This window comes from Balaenoptera ricei, chromosome 20, assembly GCF_028023285.1.
Source record: "Balaenoptera ricei isolate mBalRic1 chromosome 20, mBalRic1.hap2, whole genome shotgun sequence".
Lineage (NCBI taxonomy): Eukaryota > Metazoa > Chordata > Mammalia > Artiodactyla > Balaenopteridae > Balaenoptera > Balaenoptera ricei.
The window spans coordinates 63,878,960-63,904,843 of record NC_082658.1 but is presented as its reverse complement, the minus strand read 5'-3'; the positions used below and the strand labels follow the sequence as shown (position 1 = coordinate 63,904,843).

At 47.9% G+C, this 25,884-nt stretch overlaps 1 protein-coding gene and 1 non-coding gene across 8 annotated transcripts in view; one reads left to right on the top strand and one right to left on the bottom strand.

Annotated features, from left to right (window-relative positions):
* DHRS7B (dehydrogenase/reductase 7B) overlaps positions 1-25,589 on the bottom strand; it is a 42,939-nt gene extending 17,350 nt beyond the window's left edge. The window contains exons 1-4 of one of the 7 annotated variants that reach the window (XM_059908562.1): positions 25,574-25,589; positions 14,909-15,018; positions 11,190-11,325; positions 3,395-3,573 (exon numbers count right to left, since the gene is read on the bottom strand). In XM_059908562.1, coding sequence (XP_059764545.1) covers positions 3,395-3,573; positions 11,190-11,311 — 301 coding nt within the window. In that variant the 5' untranslated portion in view covers positions 11,312-11,325; positions 14,909-15,018; positions 25,574-25,589. The other 6 variants (XM_059908555.1, XM_059908560.1, XM_059908556.1 and 3 more) reach the window with 6 other exon arrangements.
* Positions 6,719-6,791, top strand: TRNAS-CGA (transfer RNA serine (anticodon CGA)). Its single transcript has one exon. It is a non-coding gene; the product is annotated as a tRNA-Ser (tRNA).
* Positions 25,590-25,884: the final 295 nt, after the last annotated feature.

Genomic DNA, 25,884 nt, shown 5'->3' with positions numbered 1-25,884 from the left:
ACCAGGCTCTCTGAATGCTAGCAGGTCCCTTCCCCACTTCATTCCCAGCCTGGCCTCTCCACCAGATGGGGCCGGGGCTGCAGACAGCTCTGCGTTCCCGTGGACACCACTCCCCGGCCAGACAAGGGTGCCCTTGGCCCGTTCCCTCCAAGCTCTGGTGGCAGAATCCTTGGGAGGGACCAGATCAGCCCTGGTGGGGGCAGCATCCCTAGGACTGGGCCAGCCAGGGTCATGAGTGAATCCCAAGGCCACAACGGGGGGGCCAGGGAGAGGGAGGAAGCAGGGGGTGAGGTCCTCTCGCCCTGCCCCCAAACACAGCCGAGCATTCAGTGCCCCGCAGCTCACAGCCCACGGAGAGCAGCACAGCCCCGCGGTCAAGAGGACGGACGTGAGCGAGACTTCCTGTGTCCGACTCAGACTCCCAACCCTGACTGGCCCTGTGATGCGGGCAGTTTCGACCTCTTTGTCCCCACTTTCCTCTTCTGTAGATGCAGGTCAGCAGCACCAGGACTGAGCGAGTTACAGCGGCCACGGTCAGCACCGCGCAGAGAGAAGGCGCTACACAAGTGCTGCGTTTGTGTTTCTAAGCTGCCTTTTTAAAATGTTCTAAAGACTGGCTGTTAGTGAAGATGGAAACGTGCGGCTTAAAGGGGCACAGTCTGTCCTCACTAGAGGCCTAGTCTCCCTCAGGTGCCCAACAGCAGGTGTGTGCAGCCCCCGTGGCCCCAGCTGACCATGCGGCCACCCCCGGGTCCCAGACTGAGTCTCAGGGGCCAGGTGGTCAAGCGGAGTCTTGGTGCCGCGGGCTGCTAGGAGGGCAAGGCCGGCCCCAGGAGCCCACCGGAGGGTCAGGGATCCAGGAAGGGAGGAGGCTCCGGGGTCCAGGCGGGGTCCTTCCCCCACCAGCGCGTTGAAAGCGAAGCGGGGAGAATGCCAGCGTCCCTCAGGGAGGGAGGCAGGAGGCTCCCTGGGGGCAAAGCCTTCTTTCCAGACGCTGCGCCTCCTGCAGCTTCACTTGCTATCCCAGGGCCGGCGCCTCCCAGCCTGACCCAGATGGAGCTTTCTGGAAGGAGGTTCAAGTCAACTAAACCGGTGCACTTCCAGGCGGGCGGTGTTGTCTTCTTTGAAGCTCACCCTGACCGAGGGCACAAACCCAGACAGAGCCACAGCCCCCGCTCTGGCCCCGGGGTCTGCTTGGGTCACGGCCCCCATCCCACCTGCCCTGCGGAGCCTCCTCGGGGGTGGGGCTGGGGGCAGGCGTGCCTGAGGTCCGTTTCCAATCACTCCCGAAGCCCTGCTGGCTTCCTCACCCCATTTTGTCCCGACCTGGCCACCACGATGGACATTCTGTGAGGTGCCACCAAGATCCAAGGTGGGGGACACGCAAGTGTCTGAACAGCTCTGGAAACTGGTCACCCGCGTTCTGCTTAAGCTTTGCTTCCCAAGGAAAGCCAAGGGAGGAAATTAAAGTTCGCGTAGAGAATGACAGAAACGCCAACAAGCTGAGAAAATTCCATTTTCATTTCTTGAAAAAGCTGATACAAAGAGGTGGGAGGGTGGAGAGAAAAAGGAATACATTTATCTTGGGCTGCCAGCCGGTCCCCAGGCCACCAGCACTACCGGCTTATAAGTCCACTAGCTGCTCGTGGCCTCGGGGCCGAGACACGTCCCTTCACCCAGCGTCCTGCCAGGCCGCAAGGACAAGCCAGGAGACAAGGCAGGAGAAACACGAGAGCTGTCCGAACACTCAGCACGTCAGCCAGGCCTCCAGGGCGGCCAACAGGGTGGGCAGAGCCATGAGGGTGGCCGGGGTCTCCTCCCCACGCCTCCTGGGCAGTCGCTGAGGGGTGTTTGTACCGAGACAGCCAGAGGGGGAGGGATACACACCCTCCTGGCCCTCCGATGGAATCCAGGAGACGGAGGGAAGAGCACAGACGCACGCAGACACGCGGCTCTGTCCTCCATCCCCTTCCCGGCCCTGGGGTCACAGGAGGAAGCGCGGGTGAAGAGAGAACAGCATCTCCGTGACGCGTGTGCGCATCGGCGCCGCAGTGTGCCCGGACCTCACAGCCAACCCCCAGGCACGCTTCAAGGACGTTAAAAAAAAGGCTTCTCTCTGTGGTAGAGCAGCGGCTGCTGACACCCTATATTTAGCTGCTGAGTAAGGTCAGAGGCCCGGCTATGGCTCGGGGCCTGAGATCTGATGACAGACCCTGGGTCACCCCCGAGAGCTCACCTGAACACCATGCTGGTGCACGCACGGACCCCCGCTCCCTGCCGTCTGCCCAGGTCCCCTGGCCGCCTGCATGCCACTCCCCATCTGCTCCTCTGTGTTCCCGCAGCTCTCAAGCGCCAGCAGCCCCTGCGTGACCCTACTGCTCGCGGCCCACCCTGCCCCCTCCCCCAGGGAGACAAGACGAGGGCTTGAGTCCTGGCTTCGCGCTCCTGCCTACAAGTCCCAGGGCAAGTCACACCTTCTCTGAGCGTCAGCTGTGAGGACTCAGGGAGATGAGCCCAAGCCAGCACGCACCTAGGTGCCTCCCCTGCCAGCCCGCTGGGAACACCCGTCCTGAAAGGGCAGCACACGGAGAGAAGTCCTTCCTCTCTGCACAGACCACGGGCTCCCGGAGGGAAGGGACCCTGCCTCACATCCGTCTGTTGCAGCACCTGGCCTAGGGGCCAGCACGTGGCCCAGGGCCACACTGGCTGTACTCTCACCGGCCAGGAGACGCAGGGGCGCTGGGTGTACCCCAACTCAGGGCGCCTCTCGGCCTCGTTCCATGGAACTGAGCACGAGCATGGGGGGCGCGCAGGGGTGGCGTGGCGCATGTACAGATGTTGACACACCTGCACCTGCCCTGGTACGCTGCCACGGTTAGCACAGGCGCGTGGGGTGGGCCTGGACCCAGAAGCTCCACGTGGCCACTAGGTTAGATCTGAGCTCAACTGGAGAACCCAGCTGAGGAACAGCTGAGGCCTCACCGATCCTGTCCCCACCTGCCAAGGTGCCAGGGCACGGCTGAAGGCACGGCCCCGTGAGGGGACGGCAAGTTGCAGGTGACACCAAAGCCGTAAACCTGGGATGCTCGCTAAGCCAGGAAAAGGAACGTTTTGTTTGGCCCTAAGTTAGTGTCCATTTTTGAAAGCCTCCACGTACAAGTGCCTGTTTCCACACCGACCGGCGCTGAGGCCGCCCCACGTGCACACGCGGCCTCCTCCCTGGCTTCCGCCTCCGGCCCTGGTGCCGAAGGTCAGGTCCGTCTCTCACTGCGCTTAAGCTCTCCGTCTCCATCTGGACCAAGGGCAGTGCCGCCCTTGCTGCCCAGCTGCCGGCCCGCCTCGCGCGTCCGCAGCCACGCCGCTGCCCACCCCCCAGCACTGCCCCACCACCCACCTCGGCCCAGGCCCGACGTGGCGCCGGTGATGACCACCACGGCGTTCCGGACGCAGGCTCTCGTGCGCAGCCACCGCAGCAGCTTGAAGAGGCTGCAGACGCCCACGCAGCCCAGCAGCAGGGGCAGGATGGCCGTGGAGGTGACGAAGTCCATGACCCTCGCCCTCAGCAGACTCCTTCTGGAAGACAAACCAGATAAATTAGTGACAAGGTGGGAGGACGCCAGGGACTCACCAATCCTCCTCCCCCAAGTCTGACACAGACCCCAGATCTCTCGTGCGGACCTCAGCTCTGAGCCCGTCAGTGTCTCCCCAGGCCCTGCGCCCCGTGTGGACCGTTCAGCGTGGTGGAACCAGTTTCCTCTCTGCACGGACACGAGCGGGTGGCAGGGCGCAGACGCACGTCGCCCAGGCAGCTGAGGACCAGCTCCTGAAGTGCGTCAAGGAGGCCCCAAGTCTCCTGCAGCAATCTGTTTTGAGGAACTTAATATCACCCACTATCATTTTCAATTCCTGGTATTTGTGAAACTAGAGAGGCTTTTCTAAAAACATTTTTTAAAAGGAAAAAGGAGCCATACCCATCGATTCTTACACTCCTCCCTGGACAGTCTCCTCCACGGCCACGGGCCTCTGGATGCCTGGGGGACTCATGGCAGGGCAAGCAGCCCTCTGCCAAGCGGGCGCAGACTCAGGCTGTGGAGTGGAGGCCCTGCTGCACTGTGGCCTGTGCCCACCAAGTGCCACTGGCGAGCTGCGTCAGCCTGACCAATCAGGAGCCCACGGGAGCGTGGTGAGCGCTACCACGCGGGGTCCATGCTTAGGAAACACCCGTTCCTTCTACAGCTGCCCCTCCCTTCCTCATTCCCACCCCCCACGCCCCGGGCCCAGAGCAGCAGCCAAGAGGGGAGACACGGGGTTAAAGGAACGCTGAGGAGGAGCTACGGGGGAGCAGCACCACGCATGCCGCCTTGAGATGCCCCCCCGGCCCTCCAGGACTATGATGTTAGAAGCACGTCAGCTTCCAGGGGAGGAAGGGGCTGGGAGTAAGCGCACAGCTCCCGCGAACAAGCCTGCAGCCTTCAATCATTCATCACACTGCGGTGACTGCGTAAAGCCCTCGCCCACCTCCCAAGCCCTCAACTCCGCATATTTAAAAACATATCTCTGCTCCCTTCCCAAGACAGCACCCACTCTGTGGATACCACGAAGCCAAGAACACACAGGTCCCAGCACGGATCCGCCTGTGCCCTGAGCTGCTTTGACTCTGAAGTCCAGGTTTGGGAGGGGCCGTCCCGATCTAAGCTAAAAGGTTCTGCTCCAGTTTGACCAACTAAGCTAGTTCAGTATTTAGCTTAAGTTTTCACCTCCCCTTCCAAATACACCCAAATTCTTGATCACTATAAAAAATTAACATCCTTAGACGAACATCTGCAAAAATGACGCTTTCCTATCAACCTCCACTTAATCTACTTCTGAAAGACGCCGCTACTGTCTGCTAAGTGGACACATTTCCCTCTTGCCCTACACGGTGCCAAGCCCGCACGTGGGTGCCGTGGCAATCCAAGTGGATTCTGAAGCGCCGAGCTCTTTACCCGGCACCGCTGGCACCAAGCCCTGCCCTCACCTGGACGTTCAGGCAGGGCCGAGGCCCAGGGGACAGATGAGGACCCAAAGACCCTTTGTTTGGGGACTCCCCTGGTGGTCCAGTGGTTAAGAGTCTGCCTTCCAAAGCAGGGGACGCGAGTTCGATCCCTGGTCATGGAACTAAGATCCCACACGCCGTGAGGCAACTAAGCCTGCGCTCTAGAGCCCGTGCACCACAACTAGAGAGCCCGTGGGCCACAACTACTGAGCCCACGCACCCTGAAGCCTGTGTACTACAACTAGAGAGAAGCCCACGTGCCGCAAGGAAGATCCCGCATGCCGCATCTAAGACCCGACGCAGACAAACTAATTAATTAATTTAAAAAACAAAAACAAAAACAAAGATCCTTTGTTTGGCACCTGGTAGTACTCAGAGAGGTTTAGAGCAGGCAGGAGCACCTCCGCCATTCCGTGGGTCTGTGGGTGCTGCCTAGGGGTCTTCACAGGGCACAGCCCCTGAAGACGGCAGACTGCGGGATACATTTCAGCCCAGCGGGACGGCTGTGCGGGAAGAGCTTTATCCCCAGGGCAATCCCAGATCCTTATACCACGTAGGTCCCAAGGTGGACCACCTTGCTTGGCTCAAATCACCCGGGGCCCAGACAATGCCCAGGAAGCCCAGGGAGGTGGGGACACTGCTCAGGAAAGGACAACCGGCTCAGCCTCTGGGTCTGTGGGTGGACACAGGCCCATGGAGACCACAGCCCTGTGGAGCCTCCCTGTCTCAGACCCATAACCTGGGGCAGAGCCAGAACTTCACTGAAGGCTACAAGGGGTCAAGCCCCAATACGCAGCCCTGTTGCCTCTAAAAATTCAGAGGTTTCAGAGACCACGTGGAAAACACCAACTAATGGCAGTGGCAGCACAGGGGTTGCAAAGATGAGCCCTCGCCTCCTGGCCGGGTTCACATCCTGGCTCAGCTACTCACCAGCCTGGGTCAGGGCCGCAACACTGAGGCCTCGGCACCTCTGTCTGTAAAACAGGTTCACTGGACTTCCCTGGTGGCGCAGTGGTTAAGAATCCGCCTGCCAGTGCAGGGGACACGGATTCGAGCCCTGGTCCGGGAAAATCCCACATGCCGCAGAGCAACTAAGCCCATGCGCCACAACCACTGAGCCTGCGCTCTAGAGCCCGCGAGCCACAACTACTGAGCCCGCGAGCCACAACTACTGAAGCCTGCGTGCCTAGAGCCTGTGTTCCGCAACAAGAGAAGCCACTGCGATGAGAAGCCTGTGCACTGCAACGAAGAGTAGCCCCCACTCACTGCAACTAGAGAATGCCTGCTCACAGCAACGAAGACCCAACACAATCAAAAATAAATTAAAAAAAAAAAAAAAAAACAGGTTTGTTGTGGTCTGATGAATTAGCACATACAAGTGTGTGTGCAGTCCCTGGCTCAGGGTAAGAGGTCAGTAAACACGGCTGGCACCAGCATCATCACGACCCATCACTAACTGAAAGCCAGCAATCGGATTTCCAAGGTTGTCTGAAAGGGGCCCTGGTTTATGACGCAAAGCATACTCATTAAACATATAGTTCACTATAATTTAATTTTTATGGCTTCATAAGCCCTCTGGTTTAATTAAATGAACAACTAGGAAGAAAGAGACCCCAACTTTGTCAGGAATCAGAATCCCATATCCCAAGTTTTGTAACAGAAGATGTGGCCAAACATGGGAATTCCCTGATGGTCCAGTGGTTAGGACTCCGTGCTCTCAGTGCCAAGGGCCCAGGTTCGATCCCTGGTTGGGAAAATAAAATCCCACAAGCCACACGGCATGGCCAAGAAAAAGAAAGAATGAAAGAAAAGGAAATGTGGCCAAAGAAAACCTAAAGTCAGCAGAAAGAAGGAGATAATAAAGACCAGAGAAGAAATAAATAAAATAGAGATTAAAAAAAAATAGAAAAAAAATCAGTAAAACCCAGAGCTGGTTCTTTGAAAGGGTAAACAAAAATTAACACACCAATGGCCGGGCTCCCTAAGAAGGAAAGAGAGAAGACCCAAATAAACAAAATACGAAATGAAAGAGGAGAAATCACAACTGATACCACAGAAATACAAAAAACACCATGAGAGAATACTATGAACAATTATATGCCAATAAATTTGACAACCTAGAAGAAATGGACAACTTTCTAGAAACATACAGCCCACCAAAACTGAATCAAGAAGAAATAGATAACTTGAACAGACCGATCACTAGAAGTGAAATAAAATCTGTAAAAACAAACGAACAAACAAACAAAACTCCCTACAAACAAAGTCCAGGGCCAGATGGCTTCACAGGCAAATTCTACCAAACATACAAGGAAGAACTTATACTGATCCTGCTCAAACTCTTCCAAAAGATTGAAGAGGAAGAAACACTCCCAAAGACATTCTATAAAGCCACAAGCACCCTGATACCAAAACCAGACAAAGATACTATCAAAAAAGAAAATTATAGGCCAATATCTTTGATGAATATAGATGCAAAAATCCTCAAGAAGATATTAGCAAACCGAATCCAACAGCACATAAAAAAGATCATACACCAGGACCAAGGTGGATTCATCCCAGGGTCACAAGGATGGTTCAACATACGCAAATCAATCAATGTGATACACCACATCAACAACAAAAGAAGACAAAAACCACAGGATCATCTCAACAGATGCAGAAAAAGCATTTGATAAAATTCCAGATCCATTCATGACAAAAACTCTTTTACCAAAGTGGGTATAGAGGGAACATATCTCAACATAATAAAAGTTATTTATGACAAACCCACAGCCAATATAATACTCAATGGTGAAAAGCTGAAAGCCTTCTCGCTAGAATCTGAAACATGACAAGGATGCCCACTCTCACCACTTCTCTTCAACATAGTATTGGAAGTCCTAGCCACAGCAATCAGACAAGAAAAATAAATAAAAGGGACTCCCCTGGTGGTCCAGTGGCTACGACTCCATGCTCCCAATGCAGGGGGCCTGGGTTCGATCCCTGGTCAGGGAACTAGATTCTGCATGCCTCAACTAAGAGTTCACATGCCGTAACTAAAGATCCCACATGCCGCAACGAAGATCCTGCATGCCACAACTAAGACCCAGTGCAGTCAAAATAAATAAATACATTTTTTATTAAAAAAAAAAGAAATAAAAGGTATTCAAACTGGTAGGGAAGAGGGTCTTCCCTGGTGGCACAGTGGATAAGACTCTGTGCTCCCAACACAGGGGGCCTGGGTTTGATCCCTGGCCAGGGAACTAGATCCCACACGCATGCCGCAACTAAGAGTTCGCATGTCACAAGGAGCCTGCAAGCCACAACTAAGAAGCCTGCCTGCTGCAACTAAGACCGGGTGCAACCAAATAAATAAATATTTTTTTAAAAAAACTGGTAGGGAAGAGGTAAAACTGTCATTATATGCAAATGACATGATACTATATATATTGGGCTGGCCAAAAAGTTCATTCGGGTTTTTCATGTTATGGGAAAACCCGAACGAACTTTTTGGCCAACCCAATAGAAATCCCTAAAGACTCCACACAAAAAATACTAGAACTGATAAACAAATTCAGCAAGGTAGCAGGATACAAGATTAATGTACAGAAATTGGTTGCATTGGGACTTCCCTGGTGGCGCAGTGGTTAAGAATCCTCCTGCCAATGTAGGGGACACGGGTTCGAGCCCTGGTCTGGGAAGGTCCCACATGCCGTGGAGCAACTAAGGCCGTGCGCCACAACTACTGAGCCTGCGCTCTAGAGCCCGCGAGCCACAACTACCGAGCCCATGTGCCACAACTACTGAAGCCCGTGCACCTAGAGCCCGTGCTCCACAACAAGAGAAGCCACCACAATGAGAAGCCCACTCATTGCAACGAAGAGTAGCCCCCGCTCACCACAGCTAGAGAAAGCCTGTGGCAGCAACGAAGACCCAGCGCAGCCAAAAATAATTAATTAATTAATTAATTAATTTAAAAAAAAAAAGAAAAAGAAATTGGTTGCATTGTTTTACACCATCAATGAGATAACAGAAAGGGAATGTAAACAAACAATCCCTTTTAAAATCCCATCGAAACAAAAATAATAATAAAATACTTAGGAATAAACCTCACCAAGGAGGTGAAAGACTTACATGCTGAGAACTACAAAACATTAGTAAAGGAAACTGAAGATGATTTAAAGAAATGGAAAGACATGCTATGCTCTTTGACTGGAAGAATGAATACTGTTAAAATGGCCATACTACCCAAAGCAATATACATACTTAATGCTTTTCTTATCAAATTACCCATGACATTTTTCACAGAACTAAAACAAATAATCCTAAAACTTATATGGACCCATAAAAGACACAGAATTGCCAAAGCAACCCTGAAGAAAAAGAACCAAGCAGTAGGCATAACCCTCCCAGACTTCAGACAATGCTACAAAGCTACAGTAATCAGAACAGTGTGGTACTGGCATAAAAACAGACATATGGATCAGTGGAACATAATCGAGAGCCCAGAAATAAACCCACAGACCTATGGACAATTAATCTTCGACAAAGGAGGCAACAACATACAATAAGGAAAAAAACAGTCTCTTCAGCAAGTGGTGTTGGAAAAGTTGGACAGCCTCATGTAAATCAATGAAGTTAGAACACACCCTCACACCATACACAAAAATAAACTCGAAATGGCTATAAAGACTTAAATATAAGACATGACACCATACAACTCCTAGAAGGGAACATAAGCAAAACATTCTCTGACACAAATTGTACCGTTTTCTTAGGTCAGTATCCCAAAGCAATTGAAATAAAAGCAAAAATAAACAAATGGGATCTAATCAAGCTTATAAGCTTTTGCACAGCAAAGGAAACCATAAACAAAATGAAAAGACTGGGAGAAAATATCTGCAAATGATGTGACCAACAAGGGCTTAATTTCCAAAATATACAAACAGCTCATACAATTCAGTAACAAAAAAACCAACAACCCAATCGAAAAATGGGCAGAAGACCTAAATAGACATTTCTCCAAAGACATATAGACGGCCAACAGGCACATGGAAAGATGCTCATCATTGCTAATTATTAGAGAAATGCAAATGAAAACTACAATGAGGCACCAGCTCACTCTGGTCAGAATGGCCATCATTAAAAAGTATACAAATAATAAATATTGGAGAGGGTGTGGAGAAAAGGGAACCCTCTTACACTGTTGGTGGGAATGTAAATTGGCAGCCACTACAAAAAACAGTATGGGGGTTTCTCAAAAAACTAAAAATAGAGCTACCATATGATCCAGCAATCTCACTCCTAGGCATATACCCAGACAAAGCTATAATTTGAAAAGATACGTGCACTCCTATGTTCACGGCAGCACTATTTACAATAGCCAGGACGTGGAAACAACCTAAATGTCCATCGATGGATGAATGGATGAAGAAGATGTGGTATACACACACACACAAACACACACACACACACACACAAACAGTGGAATGTTACTCAGCCATAAAAAAGAATGAAATAATGTCATTTGCAGCAACATGGACGGACCTAGAGATTATCATACTAAGTGAAGTAAGTCAGAAAGAGAAAAACAAATACCCTTATGATATCACTTATATGTAGAACCTAAAATACGACACAAATGAACATATCTACGAAACAGACTCACAGATATAGAGAACAGACTTGTGGTTGCCAAGAGGGAGGAAGGGTAGGGGAGGGAAGGAGTGGGAGTTTGTGATTAGCAGATGCAAGCTAGTATATATAGGATGGATAAATAACAAGTCCTACTGTATGGCACAGGGAACTACATTCAATATCCTTTGATAAACCATAATGGAAAAGAATATGAAAAACAATACGTGTATCTATAACTGAGTCACTTTGCTGTACAGCACAAGTTAACACAACATTGTAAACCAACTACAATTCAATAAACTTAAAAAAAATAAAAAAGAAACAAACAAACAAACAAAATGCGGCCAACACAGCAAAGAGAGAGCAGACAAGGGCCACAATGTCCTGTCCACCCCTTTCTCATACCCAGGGGAGGAAGAGGATGAAGATAAACCCACCCAGCAAGGCGCCCCACTGAGACAATCACAGCTCCATGCACCTGTTCAAAGCCCAAGCTGGCAACCCTTGACATGAAGAAAAGAGAGAAACCACACACCGTCTTGTACATGTCTGGTATTCCTTGAGCACCTGACCCAACATCGTAAGCCAGCCTTGGTCTCCTGGCCCCAGGGACCATTCTGCCCGAGGCAAATACGGCACCAGGTTAAGGGGGTCCATCCTCAGCCCACTTTCTGTAAGAAGAGTGCATCTGCATTCAGTCTGGCAAATTCTCACAGAATCAGAACGTAAACTAGAAACCAGTGCAGCTTTGCCCAGTAACTCAGGATGATGGTGGGAAAAGACACCCCAGAGCAAGCCACTAATTTTAGAGTCAGGTTCAACTTCAGCATAACTCCCCTGACCAGGTGAAGCTGCTAATATAGACAATCTCAACTCTTTCTGGGAGTTTTTCAAATTCTTAAAGATCTCCCACCTGTCATTCTGTTCTGCAGTACACGTGGCCACACCGATGGGCCCTGCGTCTCCCAGACTCTCAGAGGTAGCTGTGCCAACGCCTTCCTGTCTCACCCTCCGCAGTTATGACGGCCAAGAGAGCTAGACAAAGAAGTAACTCAGACCCACTGACTTGCTGTGGTGTCTGGGGGCCTGCTCTGAGCAAAAGAGACAGCTCCCAAGTGGAAGAGAGGAACTAAGTCTTGGCTGGCCACATTTCCAGATCAGGAAATAAATCTCCTATGTAAAGCAAGGTCAAAAGGGGCCTGGTTTTTTTTGCAAATGGCATATAACATGCTTATAAATTTTGCATTTTATACCAAAATGCTTCTTAAAACTGCTAGTTTCAGATATAACTGGAAGACAAGACTGGTGGTAAAAAAAGGGAGTGGGAAAAAAATCTTGCTCACGATTCCCAGCATTTGGAGATGAGCTTATAGCACAGAGGGACAGTCAGACCAGCAGTGCTGTGAGCCAGAGCCAAAAGCAGGACAGGCACGTGGAGAGAGGGGAGGCAGGCTCCGCCCACCCGCACCAGCCACGCCCACTCACCCCCACACAGGAAGTGACCAGAGAGAGGAAGTCACGAGCCCAGGTGTCTGCTTGTGTTTTCTCGCAGCACACACAACGGAGCTCCAGACCTCAGTCAAAAGAGTGTGAAGGTGGAAAAGCCCCTTCACAGGTGCCTGTTACTTGGGCCAGGCGGCCGGAAAGTTTGTGGGTCTGCATTACTCTCCTACTTTCTACTGAGGCTTTCGGAACCTCAAACTAGAAACAAGACCGTCACCGAGAAACCAACTCGGAGCAGGCACGTCACCTCTTATGCCATCTGTTCCATTCTCCACCCTTTAGCCAAAATTCTACATTGCATTTCACAGGTGGAATCTGTTCCTAAGATTCCTTTCTTCTCTCAGTTACAAAAATAAAATAAATTGAACCGTCAATAAAAACAAGTTGTTAGAATCTACTCAGAAACCACACATAGAAATTAAACCATTAAGAGCTATATCTGAAAACCAAAGGAGGGGATCTGAAAACCCTCCAAAGTGAAAAATGATAATGAGGGACTTCCCTGGTGGCGCGGTGGTTAAGAATCTGCCTGCCAATGCAGGGGACACAGGTTCGATCCCTGGTCCAGGAAGATCCCATGTGCCGCGGAGCAACTAAGCCTGTGCGCCACAACTAATGAGCATGCGCTCTAGAGCCCACAAGCCACAACTACTGAGCCTGTGTGCCACAACTACTGAAGCCTACGCCCCTAGAGCCCATGCTCCGCAACAAGACAAGCCACCGCAATGAGAAGCACGCGCACCGCAACCAAGAGTAGCCCCCGCTCGCCGCAACTAGAGAAAGCCCGCGCACAGCAACGAAGACCCAGTGCAGCCAAAGATAAAATTAATTAATTAATTAATTAATTTTTAAAAATGATAATGAGTTCAGGTCTGGAAGGATTAGTCATGAAACAAGTTGCCATGTTATGCACAAGAAAATCAGGCTAAAGGGCAGAGAGGGGTTCCAACTGGACGGCAGGACACCGAGGCCACAGGGCAAGGAAGGGCTTGGCAGCAAAAGCAGTCAGGCTCAGTCCCCACAGCCCACATCCACTCTTGTGTGTTAGCGCTGACAGCCAGCTGTTCTATCAAAGGTGACGCAAGCTACAGGTCACGCTTATGACCCATATCTGAAAATACGTATCTAATTCCAGAAAGTAAAAGCAGAGTAAAGCCACTCTTTCTTGGTCTCAAGCGTATGAGAAGCAGCAGCTAAGGCCGTCTCTGACTGAAAAGAAAAGATAGCATCCTACCTCAGACAGCAGATACTTCACCAGTGGCAGTTTCCAGCACCCATGTCTACTCTAGTCTTTTAACCCAGGGCAGAGTAACTTGGACCAGAGGCCAGGGGATACCTTCAGGTGAGCAGGCCCTCCCTGGAGTGCTGGAACGAGCCATGAACGAGTGGCCTATGGGGTGTACTTTGGGATGCCAGCCTTAGGGCCGCCAGTTTAAAGGAGTGCAGGCTGGCATTAGTGAAGACAGAACCAAGAGGAAGGCCTGCGAGTACTTCAGACCAGGTCCTGAGCACCCAGTCCTGGAGAAGCGAGCACTGCTCTCCAGTAAGATGCTGGGCCCCCGCTGCACAACATGCCCAGCCTGGGAGGGTGGGATGAGAGGTGCTGAGACCAGACCCTGCAGCGCGGGCTCCTGACACGAGGACAGGGCGCTGGAGGCTAGCCGTTTATTACGGGCCAGAGTCTTTGTTCAGTTTTTAAAAACAACACTTATGATAGCTACCTAGACACCTTGTCACAAAAAACAATTTTGGTTTCTTTTTTTTTTTTTTTTTTAGTTTATTATTTATTATTGGCTGTGTTGGGTCTTTGTTGCTGCACACAGGCTTTCTCTAGTTGTGGCGAGCGGGGGCTACTCTTCATTGTGGTGCACGGGCTTCTCGTTGCAGTGGCTTCTCTTGTTGCGGAACACGGGCTCTAGGCACGCGGGCTTCAGTAGTTGTGGCTCGCGGGCTCAGTAGTTGTGGCTCGCGGGCTCTAGAGCTCAGGCTCAGTAGTTGTGGTGCAAGGGCTTAGCTGCTCCGCAGCATGTGGGATCTTCCCAGACCAGGGCTCAAACCCGTGTCCCCTGCATTGCCAGGTGGACTCTCAACCACTGCGCCACCAGGCAAGTCCCACAATTTTGGTTTCTAATGTGCTTTATAAAATGAATTTAGTGTTACTGGAAGATGCCTGAGTGATCTTGCCCTCTTTCCCAGAGCACACAAGAGGCCCAGACCCCTCGACAGAAACCACACAAGGCGCTCACTGTGGGTGTACAGCAGAAAAAGCACCAAGCTGGCACTGGGGAGCAGGGTTCAAGTTCACCCTGTCATGTCCCTGCTGTGTGACGCAAGCAGGTTTATTCTCTGCAACTAAGTGTCCTAACTTCAAAATGGGGGTGATTATTCCAATGAGAAACCACATGGGAAGCACTTTGTAAATGCTAAGGTCCTGCCGACTCATAAGCTAACTGAAAAAAAGCAATAAAGCATTTCCAGAGAGGATTTCAGGCAGGAACTGAGCAAAGGCAGCCAGGCAGGCAGCTGGGTTTTTTTGGCTGCACCATGCGGCATGTGGGATCTTAGTTTCCTGACCAGGGATCAAACCTGCGTCCCCTTCATTGGAAGCATGGAGTCTTAACCACTGGACCACCAGGTAAGTCCCCAGACAGGCAGCTTTAATGGCGTTTCGTAAAAAGACCAAGCTCCCTACTTTACATCCACACCTCACGTGCCGAGCGTCCTCTCAGCTCCAGGATGGCTCTCGCTCACCTGTTCACCTAAGGCACAGGAGGTGCCACTCACACCGGGTGCTGGCGGGGCCGGGGTTGCAGGGCGATGGACCAAGGAGACGTGGGTTCTGACCTCATGAAGCTCACCGCCTAGACAGACAGAGTGGCGATAAACAAAGAAACACAAAAATTAAACGACTGGAATTGTGATAAGATGGCCTGTCTAGAGGACGAGCCTCACCTGAAGCTTTGATTCAAAGTCAAAACCACCCAAGCTGGTGTGCTGGCCACATGGCACACAACCAGCCCAGGGCAGCCCTAGCTAGTGACTCCTCCGTTTTAGGAGAGAACACTTTCTAACCCATTCCATGAGACCAGCATTACCCTGATACCAAGAAAAAACACTGTAAGAAAACTACAGAACAATATCCCTTTTGAAGAGTGACACCAAACTCCTCAACAAAAAAAACTAACAAACTGAATTTAGCAGCATAGTAAAAGGATTATACATCCTGACCACGTGGGATTTGTTCCTGGAATGCAAGGATCCTACAACATATGAAGATGATCAACAATATGCCACGTCAACTGAAGGAAAAAACCACACGATCAACTCAATTGACGCAGAAAAAGCATTTGATAAAATTTAACACCCTTTCATGACAAAAGCACTCAACAAATAGGAATACAAGGAAACTACTCAACACAGTAAGAGCCATACATTAAAAACCTACATCAAACATCAGACTCAATGGTAAAAGACTGAAAGCTTTTCCTCCAAGATCAGGAACAAAGCAAGGATGCCAACTTTCACCACCTCTATTCAACATAGTACTGAAAATTCTAGCCAGAGCAATCAGGAAAGAAAAAGAAATAATAGGCATCTAAATTGGAAAGGAAGAAGTAAAATTATCTGTTTGCAGGTGATATGATCTTGTATGTAGGAAACCCTAAGGACTCCACAAAAATGTGTTTAAAATGTGTTAGAATAAATTTATTCAGCAAAGTAGCAGGACACGAAGTCAACACAGAAAAATCAGTTGTATCTCTATACATGCAAAAGCAATTCCATTTACAATAACAACTAAAAGAATTAAATACTTAAGAACTAACTTAACCAAGGAGGTGAAGACTTGTACAATGAAAACTGCAAAATATTGCTGAAAGAAATTAAACAAGACATAAATGAATGGAAATACATCCCATGTTCATGGAGTGGAACACTTATTACTATTAAAATGTCAATACCAATCAAAGCAACCTGCAGATTCAATTCAATCCCTATCAAAATCCCAACAATGCCTTTTGCAGAAAGAGAAAAACTCATCCTAAAATTCACATGGAATCTCAAAGGTCCCTGAATAGTCAAAAGAATCTTGGAAAAGAACAAAGAAGCTGGAAGAACCACTTCCTGATACCAAAACTTACTATAAAGCTAGAGTAATCAAAACAGTGTGGTGTTGGCACAAAGACAGACATAGACCAATGGAATATAGAGCCCAGAAATAAATCTTTGCATATATGGTCAAATAATTTTTGACAGGAATGTCAAAATCATTCAATGGGGAAAAGAGAGTCTTTCAAACAAATGATGCTAAGAAAACTGGATATCCAGTGACTTACCTGGCAGTCCAGCGGTTAAGACTGTGCTTTCACTGCGTGGGGCATGGGTTTGATCACTGGTTGGGGAAATAATATCCCACATTCCACATGGCACAGCCAAAAAATAAATAATTTAATTTAATTTAACTTAATTTTAAAAAAAACTGGAGGGGCTTCCCTGGTGGCGCAGTGGTTGAGAGTCTGCCTGCCAATGCAGGGGACACGGGTTCGAGCCCTGGTCTGGGAAGATCCCACATGCCGCGGAGCAACTAGGCCCGTGAGCCACAACTACTGAGCCTGCGCGTCTGGAGCCTGTGCTCCCAACAAGAGAGGCAGCGATAGTGAGAGGCCCGCGCACCGCGATGAAGAGTGGCCCCCGCTCGCCGCAACTAGAGAAAGCCCTCGCACAGAAATGAAGACCCAACACAGCCAAAAATAAATAAATAAATAAATTTTAAAAACCTGGATATCCACTTGCAAAAGAACAAAATTGGACCCTTATACAAAAATTAACTCAAAATGGATCAAGGATGTAAATGTAAGACCTAAAACATATTTCTTACAAGAAATCATAGGCAAAAGCTTCATGACATTGGATTTGGTGATGATTTCTTGGATAAGACTCTATAAATGCACAGGTAGCAAAAGAAAAACTAGATAAATTGGTTCATGAAAAATTTTAAATGTTGTGCAGTAAAAGACACTATTCACAGAGTAAAAAGATAACCCACAGGGTAGCAGAAAATATTTTCAAATCATATACCTGATAAGGGAGCAATATCTAAAATAGAGAACTTCTAAAATTTAAAACAAAACAAAAACAACCTGATTCAAAAATGGGCAAAGGGGGCTTCCCTGCTGGCACACTGGTTAAGAATCTGCCTGCCAACGCAGGGGACACGGGTTCGAACCCTGGTCCGGGAAGATCCCACATGCCACGGAGCAGCTAAGCCCGTGCGCCACAACTACTGAGCCTGCACTCTAGAGCCTGCGAGCCACAACTACTGAGCCCATGTGCTACAACTACTGAAGCCCGCGCGCCTAGAGCCCGAGCTCCACAACAAGAGAAGCCACCACAATGAGAAGCCCGCGCACCACAACGAAGAGTAGCCCCCGCTCGCCGCAACTAGAGAAAGCCCGCATGCAGCAACGAAGACCCAATAAATTAAAAAAAAAAAAAATAGGCAACAGACTTGAACAGACATTTCTCAAAAGAAGACATAAAAACAGCCAATAAGTATATGAAAAGATGCTCAATATCACTAGTCATTAGTGAAATGCAAATAAAAACTATAATGAGATACCACCTCACACCCATTAGAATGACTACTATCAAAAAACCAGAAAATGATAAGTGGGAGGATATGGAGAAATTAGAACCCTATGCACTGCGGGTGAGAATGTAAAACAGTATGGCCACTGAAAAAAAAGTATGGAGGTTCCTCAATAAAATTAAAAATAGAATTATCATATGATCCAGCAATCCCGCTGCTGGGTATATACTCAAAAGAATTGAATGCAGGGTCTTGAAGAGATATCTGTACACCCATGTTCACAATAGATAAAACACAGAAACAACCCAAGCGTCCACCAACCAATGCATGGATAAGCTAAATGTGATATGTACATACAATGAGATATCACTCAGCTTTAAAAAGGAAGGAAACTCTGACACGTGCTACAATATGGATGAACCTTGAGGACACTATGCTCAGTGAAATAAGCCAGACACAAAAGCAAATACTGTCTGAGTCCACTTACATGAGATACTTGGAGTAGTCAAATTCTTAGAGACAGAAAGCAGAATGGGAGTTGCCAGGGGCTGGGAGCAGGGAAGGAAATGGGGAGTTATTTTTTAATGGGTACAGAATTTCAGTTTTGCAAGATGAAAAGAATTCTGGAGACAGATGGTGGTGATGGTGGCACAACATTATAAATGTATTTAACACTTCTGAACTATACACTTAAAAATGGTTACGATGGTAAATTCAAATTATGTATATTTTATTACCATAAAAAAATTTTTAAGTGTGTCATTCATAAAGGATTAAACATTAAATGCTGTCTAACTTCAACTAGGCTCATGGTTGAAATCAGATTATTTTAAAATTCTAACAAATTAGTTTCCTCATGAATTTGGATAAATTATTTGCCTCTGCCCACTGTTATCTCTCTTAGACAGTTTATTTAGGATGATGGTTCACTCTGAGCTCCAAGGCTTTTTTTAAATTATTAATTTATTTATTAACTTATTTGGCTGTGCCGGGTCTTAGTTTCAGCATTCGGGATCTTCGTTACGGCATTCGGGATCTTTAATGGAGGCATGCAAACTCTTAGTTGTGGCATGTGGGATCTAGTTCCTGACCAGGGATCAAACCCAGGCCCCCTGCATTGGGAGTGCGGAGTCCTAGCCACTGGACCACCAGGGAAGTCCCCCAAGTTATTTTTGGAACTGGAAAACATAATTGTGAAATTTAACTAGGAAATGCCCTTTACTCTGAAGCAGTTTTTAATAATGCTTCCACTTAAAACTTAGAGTGTCCTGACTTTAATGCCAGAAAACACATGGAAAGGAATCTCACGTTCTGGAGGACTAAAGGAGGAGGGAAGCATAATAACCTGAGAGGGTTTTCCAGAGCCAACTTCTAAGCTTTCATTTAAAAATAGCCTAGCCGGTGACCTATCACTTTTTCCCAGCACCCCACCAAATAGCTCCCTAAGGACACGGCCACGGCGCCTCAGGACATGTCCACAGTAAGCCATCAAACAATTTGTTTATTTCACCAAACACTGTTGGCAGATTTACTTTTCCCCATACATATTCCCCTCCTTACTTCTCTCTCAGAGCCTTTTCAGAATTGAAAAAAAATTACTTGGCAAATTCCAGAGCCCATATTAAAAGAAGAAAAATACCTTAAATCGAAAACATATTTTGTACATTCACCATGTTTATTGCTAGGGTATGTAACAGCATAAAGGCTTTTTTTTTTTTCTATTTTCTAAGTGCTTTTATTATAATGGGTATTGAATTTTTTGACAGGCTTTTCGGCACCTAGAGAAATAATCATATCATTGTTCATAATACTTAATAATGCTGTATAAGATACTAATCAATTTCCCAATATTGAACCAACCTTGCATTCATGGAATACATCCCACTTGCTCATTTTATTTTCTTTGAAACAAAAGGAAAAAAAACACTCAAGGAGAATTAGGCAGTTACCTAAAAAAGGACTGCTCATAAGCCATTTCCCATAAATGAAATAGAAATCTTTTAGCAAACAAGTGAGTTTTTAAAGAATGGCTTTGACTTTTACATTATGGTAAATTAATGGGCAAAGAACAGTCTTTTCAATAAATGATGCTGAAACAACTGGATATCCACAAACTAAAGAATAAAGTTGGAACCTTACAGAACACAATATATAAAAATTAACTCAAAATGATCAAAGACCTAAATGTAAGAGCTAAAATTATAAAATACTTTAAAGAATATTTAAGTGTAAATCTTCATGATCTTGGATTAAGCAATGATTTCTTAGCTATGACACTACAGCAAAAGCAACAAAAGAAAAAAATAAATTGAACATCAAAATTTAAAACTTCTGTGCTTCAAAGAAAACTATCAAAAAAGTGAAGACAACCAACAGAATGGGAGAAAATATTTGCACATCATGTATCTCATAAGGGTCAAGTGTCCAGAATATAAAAAGAACTCTTGCAACACAAGAATAAAAGATAATCCAGATAAAAAATGAGCTGTTTCTTCTCTAAACTTTCTTTTCCAAAGAAGATATACTAGGTGAAAAACTGAAAGCATTTCCTCTAAGATCAGGAACAAGACAAGGATGTCCACTCTCACCACTACTATTCAACATAGTTTTGGAAGTCCTAGCCACGGCAATCAGAGAAGAAAAAGAAATAAAAGGAATACAAATTGGAAAAGAAGAAGTAAAACTGTCACTGTTTGCAGATGACATGATACTATACATAGAGAATCCTAAAGATGCCACCAGAAAACTACTAGAGCTAATCAATGAATTTGGTAAAGTTGCAGGATACAAAATTAATGCACAGAAATCTCTTGCATTCCTGTACACTAATGATGAAAAAAGGCTGATTACAGCAAACAAGTTCAAACTACTGGTAAGCAATGTTCAATCACTTCAGCTGCCATCAGCGGTCTCTCCCTCCAGTAAGCAGTTTAGTGGCCAAGTCTCAGGTTACTGTGAACTTAAGAAGATGGAAGGGATAGCTCAGGTAGAATCTAAAAGAGAGTTTGTTGAATTTCCTACCTCGGTGAGTGGAAAGCAGCTTCCAAGCTAAATTTACATGCCATTCAATCTCAATTTCCATCCCCACATTTATGACCTTCCAGAATAGATTAGTGGAGAGTTCATTTCTGCATTAAAATCCTAACTTTATCTACCAAATATCTCATATATGAAGAACTGGTGTTAAAAACAAGAAAATATGCTCAAAGTGGAGTCACCGATGCTGAGCCCCACATCACCAAACTTCACTTATTTAGTTTCAGCCTCTCCCAGAAATGGAATCTTAAACCAGGGAATCAGGAATCGCCTGGTCAGCACAGTGAGGTCATATGCCTGGCGGACCCCTGCATCCCTTAAAGGGGGGTGACCTCGCCACAACCAACCCGCTTTTTCCCAGGTAGAGCTTCCTGTTCCCGCTCCTTCTGCCTGTAAAAGTCTTTCACTTTGTACAGCTCCTCGGAGCTCCTCTCTATCTGCTAGATGGGAGGCTGCCCGATACACGACTCAAAGAAAGCCAGTAAGATCTTTAAAACGTACTCAGTTAGGGACTTCCCTGGTGGCGCAGTGGTTAAGACTCCGCCTGCCAGTGCAGGGGACACGGGTTCAAGCTCTGGTCCGGGAAGATCCCACATGCTGCGGAGCAACTAAACCCGTGTGCCACAGCTACTGAGCCTGCGTGCCACAACTACTGAAGCCCGCATGCCCTAGAGCCCATGCTCTGCAACAAGAGAAGCCACTGCAATGAGAAGCCCGTGAACCACAACGAAGAGTAGCCCCCGCTCGCCGCAACCAGAGAAAGCCCACGCGCAGCAATGAAGACCCAACACAGCCAAAAATATATATATTAATTAATTAATTTTAAAAAAATTTACTCAGTTGAATTTTATGTTTTTAACAATGAGTAGGAGTGAGAAATGACACTATTGACATTAAAGGGGACAAGTCCTGGAAGGGTTAACTACCATAGACAAGAGTTCTGGCTGGAAACCAGCAGGATCTGGATCTATATTTTTCTTTCAATCAATGTACAAGAAATTATGGGCTAGATTTGACCACCTGCAGGCATCCTAGCTATGCACAACTACATGGAACTCACTTAAAGATCATCTCCAGAACAATTCCCATACTGAGAGAGCTCCAGTCCAACATTTTACTGCACTGTTTAAGTAAATTTTTTAAACTGACTTTTCCCTGTTGCAAAAAGGGAAAGAGATTTTTCTCTCCTTTTTCTTAGAGCATTTCTTTGAAAAACCTAGAGTTTGTAAATCCTTCCTCTGCCCCTTTGGTATGTAAGCAAACCTTTTTAAAGGCTAAATAAGCTAGCTCCAGCCACAAGTAAAACCCAAGAGTTTTTTTCTGAAGGGCCTGGGAGCCATCTCTCTTAAGGTAACATCACGGGAGTTTAGCCTAGGCACCTCGACTACCTGCTCACAGAAATTAAGGATGTTTTATTTTTCTTTCAGAGAAAGGCAACTGACTAGCACAGACGGCCACCCCAATCACCAGGTAAATTTAGGATGAAAACACATACAGCAAATGGTGTTGTCTAGTCTTTTTACAAGAGGACAAATTACCGTTAATCTTGAGATTACGTATGTAATGGGCTGTAAATGGTGGGTTTTTTTTTTTCTGTTTTTGTAGTCTCATTTGCAGATTACCTGTGTTGTATCCCACTTTCGGTTAATGCTTGAATAACAGAATTCTTTTCTTTCCGCATTTGTGGAGAGCATTTCCTAGGTTGGCAGAAGATTTTATTTTTACCTTTCCCCAACATAAATGTGGAGAAATTCTACTCTCATTGGACCACCTCACAGGTCCCACCTTGACAGCTCCCTCAGTAAGGAAAGGTGGGGACTTGCCTGGCGGTCCAGTGGTTAATACTCCACGCTTCACGGGTTCGATCCCTGGTCAGGGAACTAAAATCCTACATGCCCCACAGCACAGCCCCCCCCCCAAAAAAAAAATGGGAAAGGTGTTCTTCTCTGACAAGAGCTTTAGAGACTCAGCCATTCTGGTCATGTGAGTGCCAGACCCTCCTACATCCCTGCCTTTGTGACACCCCACCTGGATCATTTCAAAGACGTCTTACTCAAAACTGAACTCATGTCCTTCCTCTGAGTTCCGATCTCAGATACACAGGCCAGAAAATGAATCAGCCCTGAACCTCCCTCTTCCATCTTACCCCAGAGTGAACCTATTACCAAGTCCCACTGATCCTACCTTTTAAATAGCCCTCACACCCATCGACTTCCGCCTCCGCCGAGGGAGAAGCCAGAGTGATCTTTCACAAACACACACTGCTGGTTCTACTCCCTGACTGAGACTCTTCAGTGGCCTCCCACCATCCTTAGGAGAAGCTCCAGATACTTGGCATGACCTGTGAGGCCTGCATGGTCCGACCCCTGCCTACCTCTCCAACCCCATCTCCCTGACTCGCTCCCCCTCCCTCTCCGTCCTCCAGCCCCAGCTGGGAGCTTAAGCTCCAGGAGGACACAGACCATGCCTATTTGCTCACGCTATGTCCCTAGCACAGTGCCTAGCACATAGCAGATGGTAAACAAACACATCTGAAGAATAATATTGGTAAAACAACTGTAGCATCTTAAATGGAAAGCAAATAAAACATGAATTAAATTAGTAACTATCCTTACACGTTTGTATCCTAGGTAGCTAACACAGGACTTGGACCATTGCAAAAATTGTTAAATAATTTTGCAAAGCAGAGACAAATAGGGTGAAATACAATACTGGCACTCCTGTCTATTCAGCTTTGCCACGCAAGTAACCAACACTGAGCAAGTGTCACACTGAGGTCTATGCCCCTTCGCACATCCGTCCCCACCCAGGGCAACCAGAGACCTAACCACGTCTGAAGAAGGAGGCCAGGAGTTGGAACACAGACACGGTTTGTGTAGTTGATTATATGTCCTGGGAAGCAAATAAACCCTGGGGCGCAGCACTGCTCGGATGGGATCCAACCTGTGTCCGCTTCTGCCTTGGAAGCACTCTCCAGTGCCGGCCACGTGGGTCGCTCGGAAACTACCAGACACAGCCCCTCCGACCCTCGAGGCCTCACGTGCGTCCCTCCTTCTCTTCACTCTTCTCTTTGCCCAATTTAGCTCCAACTCAGTCCTTAAGGTCTCAGCTCAATACTATCGCCTCAGGAAAGGCGAACCTGTCCCTCCTCACCCCGCCTGCTGCCACTGACCCCATTATATATTCTTACAGCGCCCTCTACTGTCTCCTATGGCGGGTACCACGACCACAGCCAATATTTAGTTGGTCATTTTCTATTTTCTGTGTGTCTCCCTTGCTAGACTCATTGCTTATGAGTTGCTACTTCAACTCAAGTTGCTACCTGAAGACAGGGGCTGTGTCTGCTTTGGCCATCAGTGTATCCCCAACACCTAGCACCTGCTGGTACAGACCAGCTGTTCAATAAATATCTCTGAAGTGAAGGAATGAATGAAATACATAGACAAGCACTAGCTTTTGGAGTGACATGGAATTGGCTCTGCCCTTACTAGTTCAGTGCTAAATTTCTTCCCATCTCTGAGTCCATTTCTTCCACTATAAATGAAGACAGGACTTCCCTGGTGGCGCAGTGGTTGAGAATCCACCTGCCAACGCAGGGGACACGGGTTCGAGCCCTGGTCCGGGAAGATCCCACATGCCGCGGAGCAACTAAGCCCGTGCGCCACAACTACTGAGCCTGCGCTCTAGAGCCCGTGAGCCACAACTACTGAGCCTGCGTACTGCAACTACTGAAGCCCGCGCACCTACAGTCCGTGCTCCGCAACAAGAGAAGCCACCGCCATGAGAAGCCCGAGCACAATGAAGAGTAGTCCCCTCTGGACACAACTAGAGAAAGCCCACGCACAGCAACGAAGACCCAACGCAGCCAAAAATAAATAAATAAACTTTTAAAAAATATTTTAAAAAAATAAATTCTTGAGCAAGGACCTCTTCAGAAGCAACCCCTGTACTAGAATGAGTTTGTTTTATACAGAAGCCTAGTTTTAAAAGCCTGCTTCCCTCACTTATTTGCTGTGGGTGCTCTCAGCAACCAAAACTGGGCTGGAGAATATGGTGATACCACTCACTATACTCTCTCGTGCTGAGGAATAAGAGATGTCTACAACAGTCATTTTGGTGGGTGCTCAAAAAAGTTAGTTCCCTGCCTATCCTTAAGAATTAGATCACTTTTGCTAATTCTATCCCTGTATCACCAAGTTGAGGATCCCTTTTTCTATCTGCCACTTTTCTAGAAACTGACTTCCTCTGTTTTCCCCACACACAGGTTGGAAGACGTGAAAAGCACTTCCTGGTAATTCCATTAAGAGAAGCAAGTATTATGTTCACTAAACACGTGTATAGGAAGATCAAAAATTATTTCGTTAACTATTTCGTAACAAAAGTAACTCGTCAATTCTCAAATCACCATAGCAATGGAAACTGAAAAGAGGGTTGTACGGGTACCATTTGTTGAGCACCTATTCTGTGCCAAACGCTAGCTCAGTACCACCCATGCGCAATCTCACCACGCTTCTCGACAACCTCATTGGGCGGGGGGGGGGGGGGGGCGTTTTATTCCCAAAGTTACAGTTGAGGACACTGGTCCAAGCCGCACAGCTTGGGAACAGCAGAGCAAGGGCAGGAGGAGCAAGAGATGCCGTGGCAACCCCGCGGGTACGCAGCAGGCAGCACCCCGCCCTGCCTCCGAACAAAGGTACCTGCTGCGCTAACTCTGCACCGGCCAGGTGCCGCCAGTCTCGCCCGCGCACGGCGCGGAATCGGGGAAATCGGGTCCGCCGCCTGCCTACACCCACTTGCAGCCGCGCAAACCGAGGTTCAAAGCTCAGCGAAGGCGCGGCTCCCCATCCAGAAAACGCTGAGCCCGGACTCCGGCGCGGGCGCCCCTCCGGGTCCGCGGCCTCCGCTCGGCTTCCACACCACTTCTCTCCCCTCAGCGGGCGAGACGAGCTCGAGCCGGGACCTGCCGCGCGCCTCAGCTCGGGGCGGGGCCTCACGCCCCTAGCCACCGAGGCTCCCCCGCCCGCCGCCCTACCTGCTCGCTGCGGAGGCCATGGCGAATCAACCCCATCCTCCCGCCTCTCCGGTGACGTATTTTTCCCTCGCC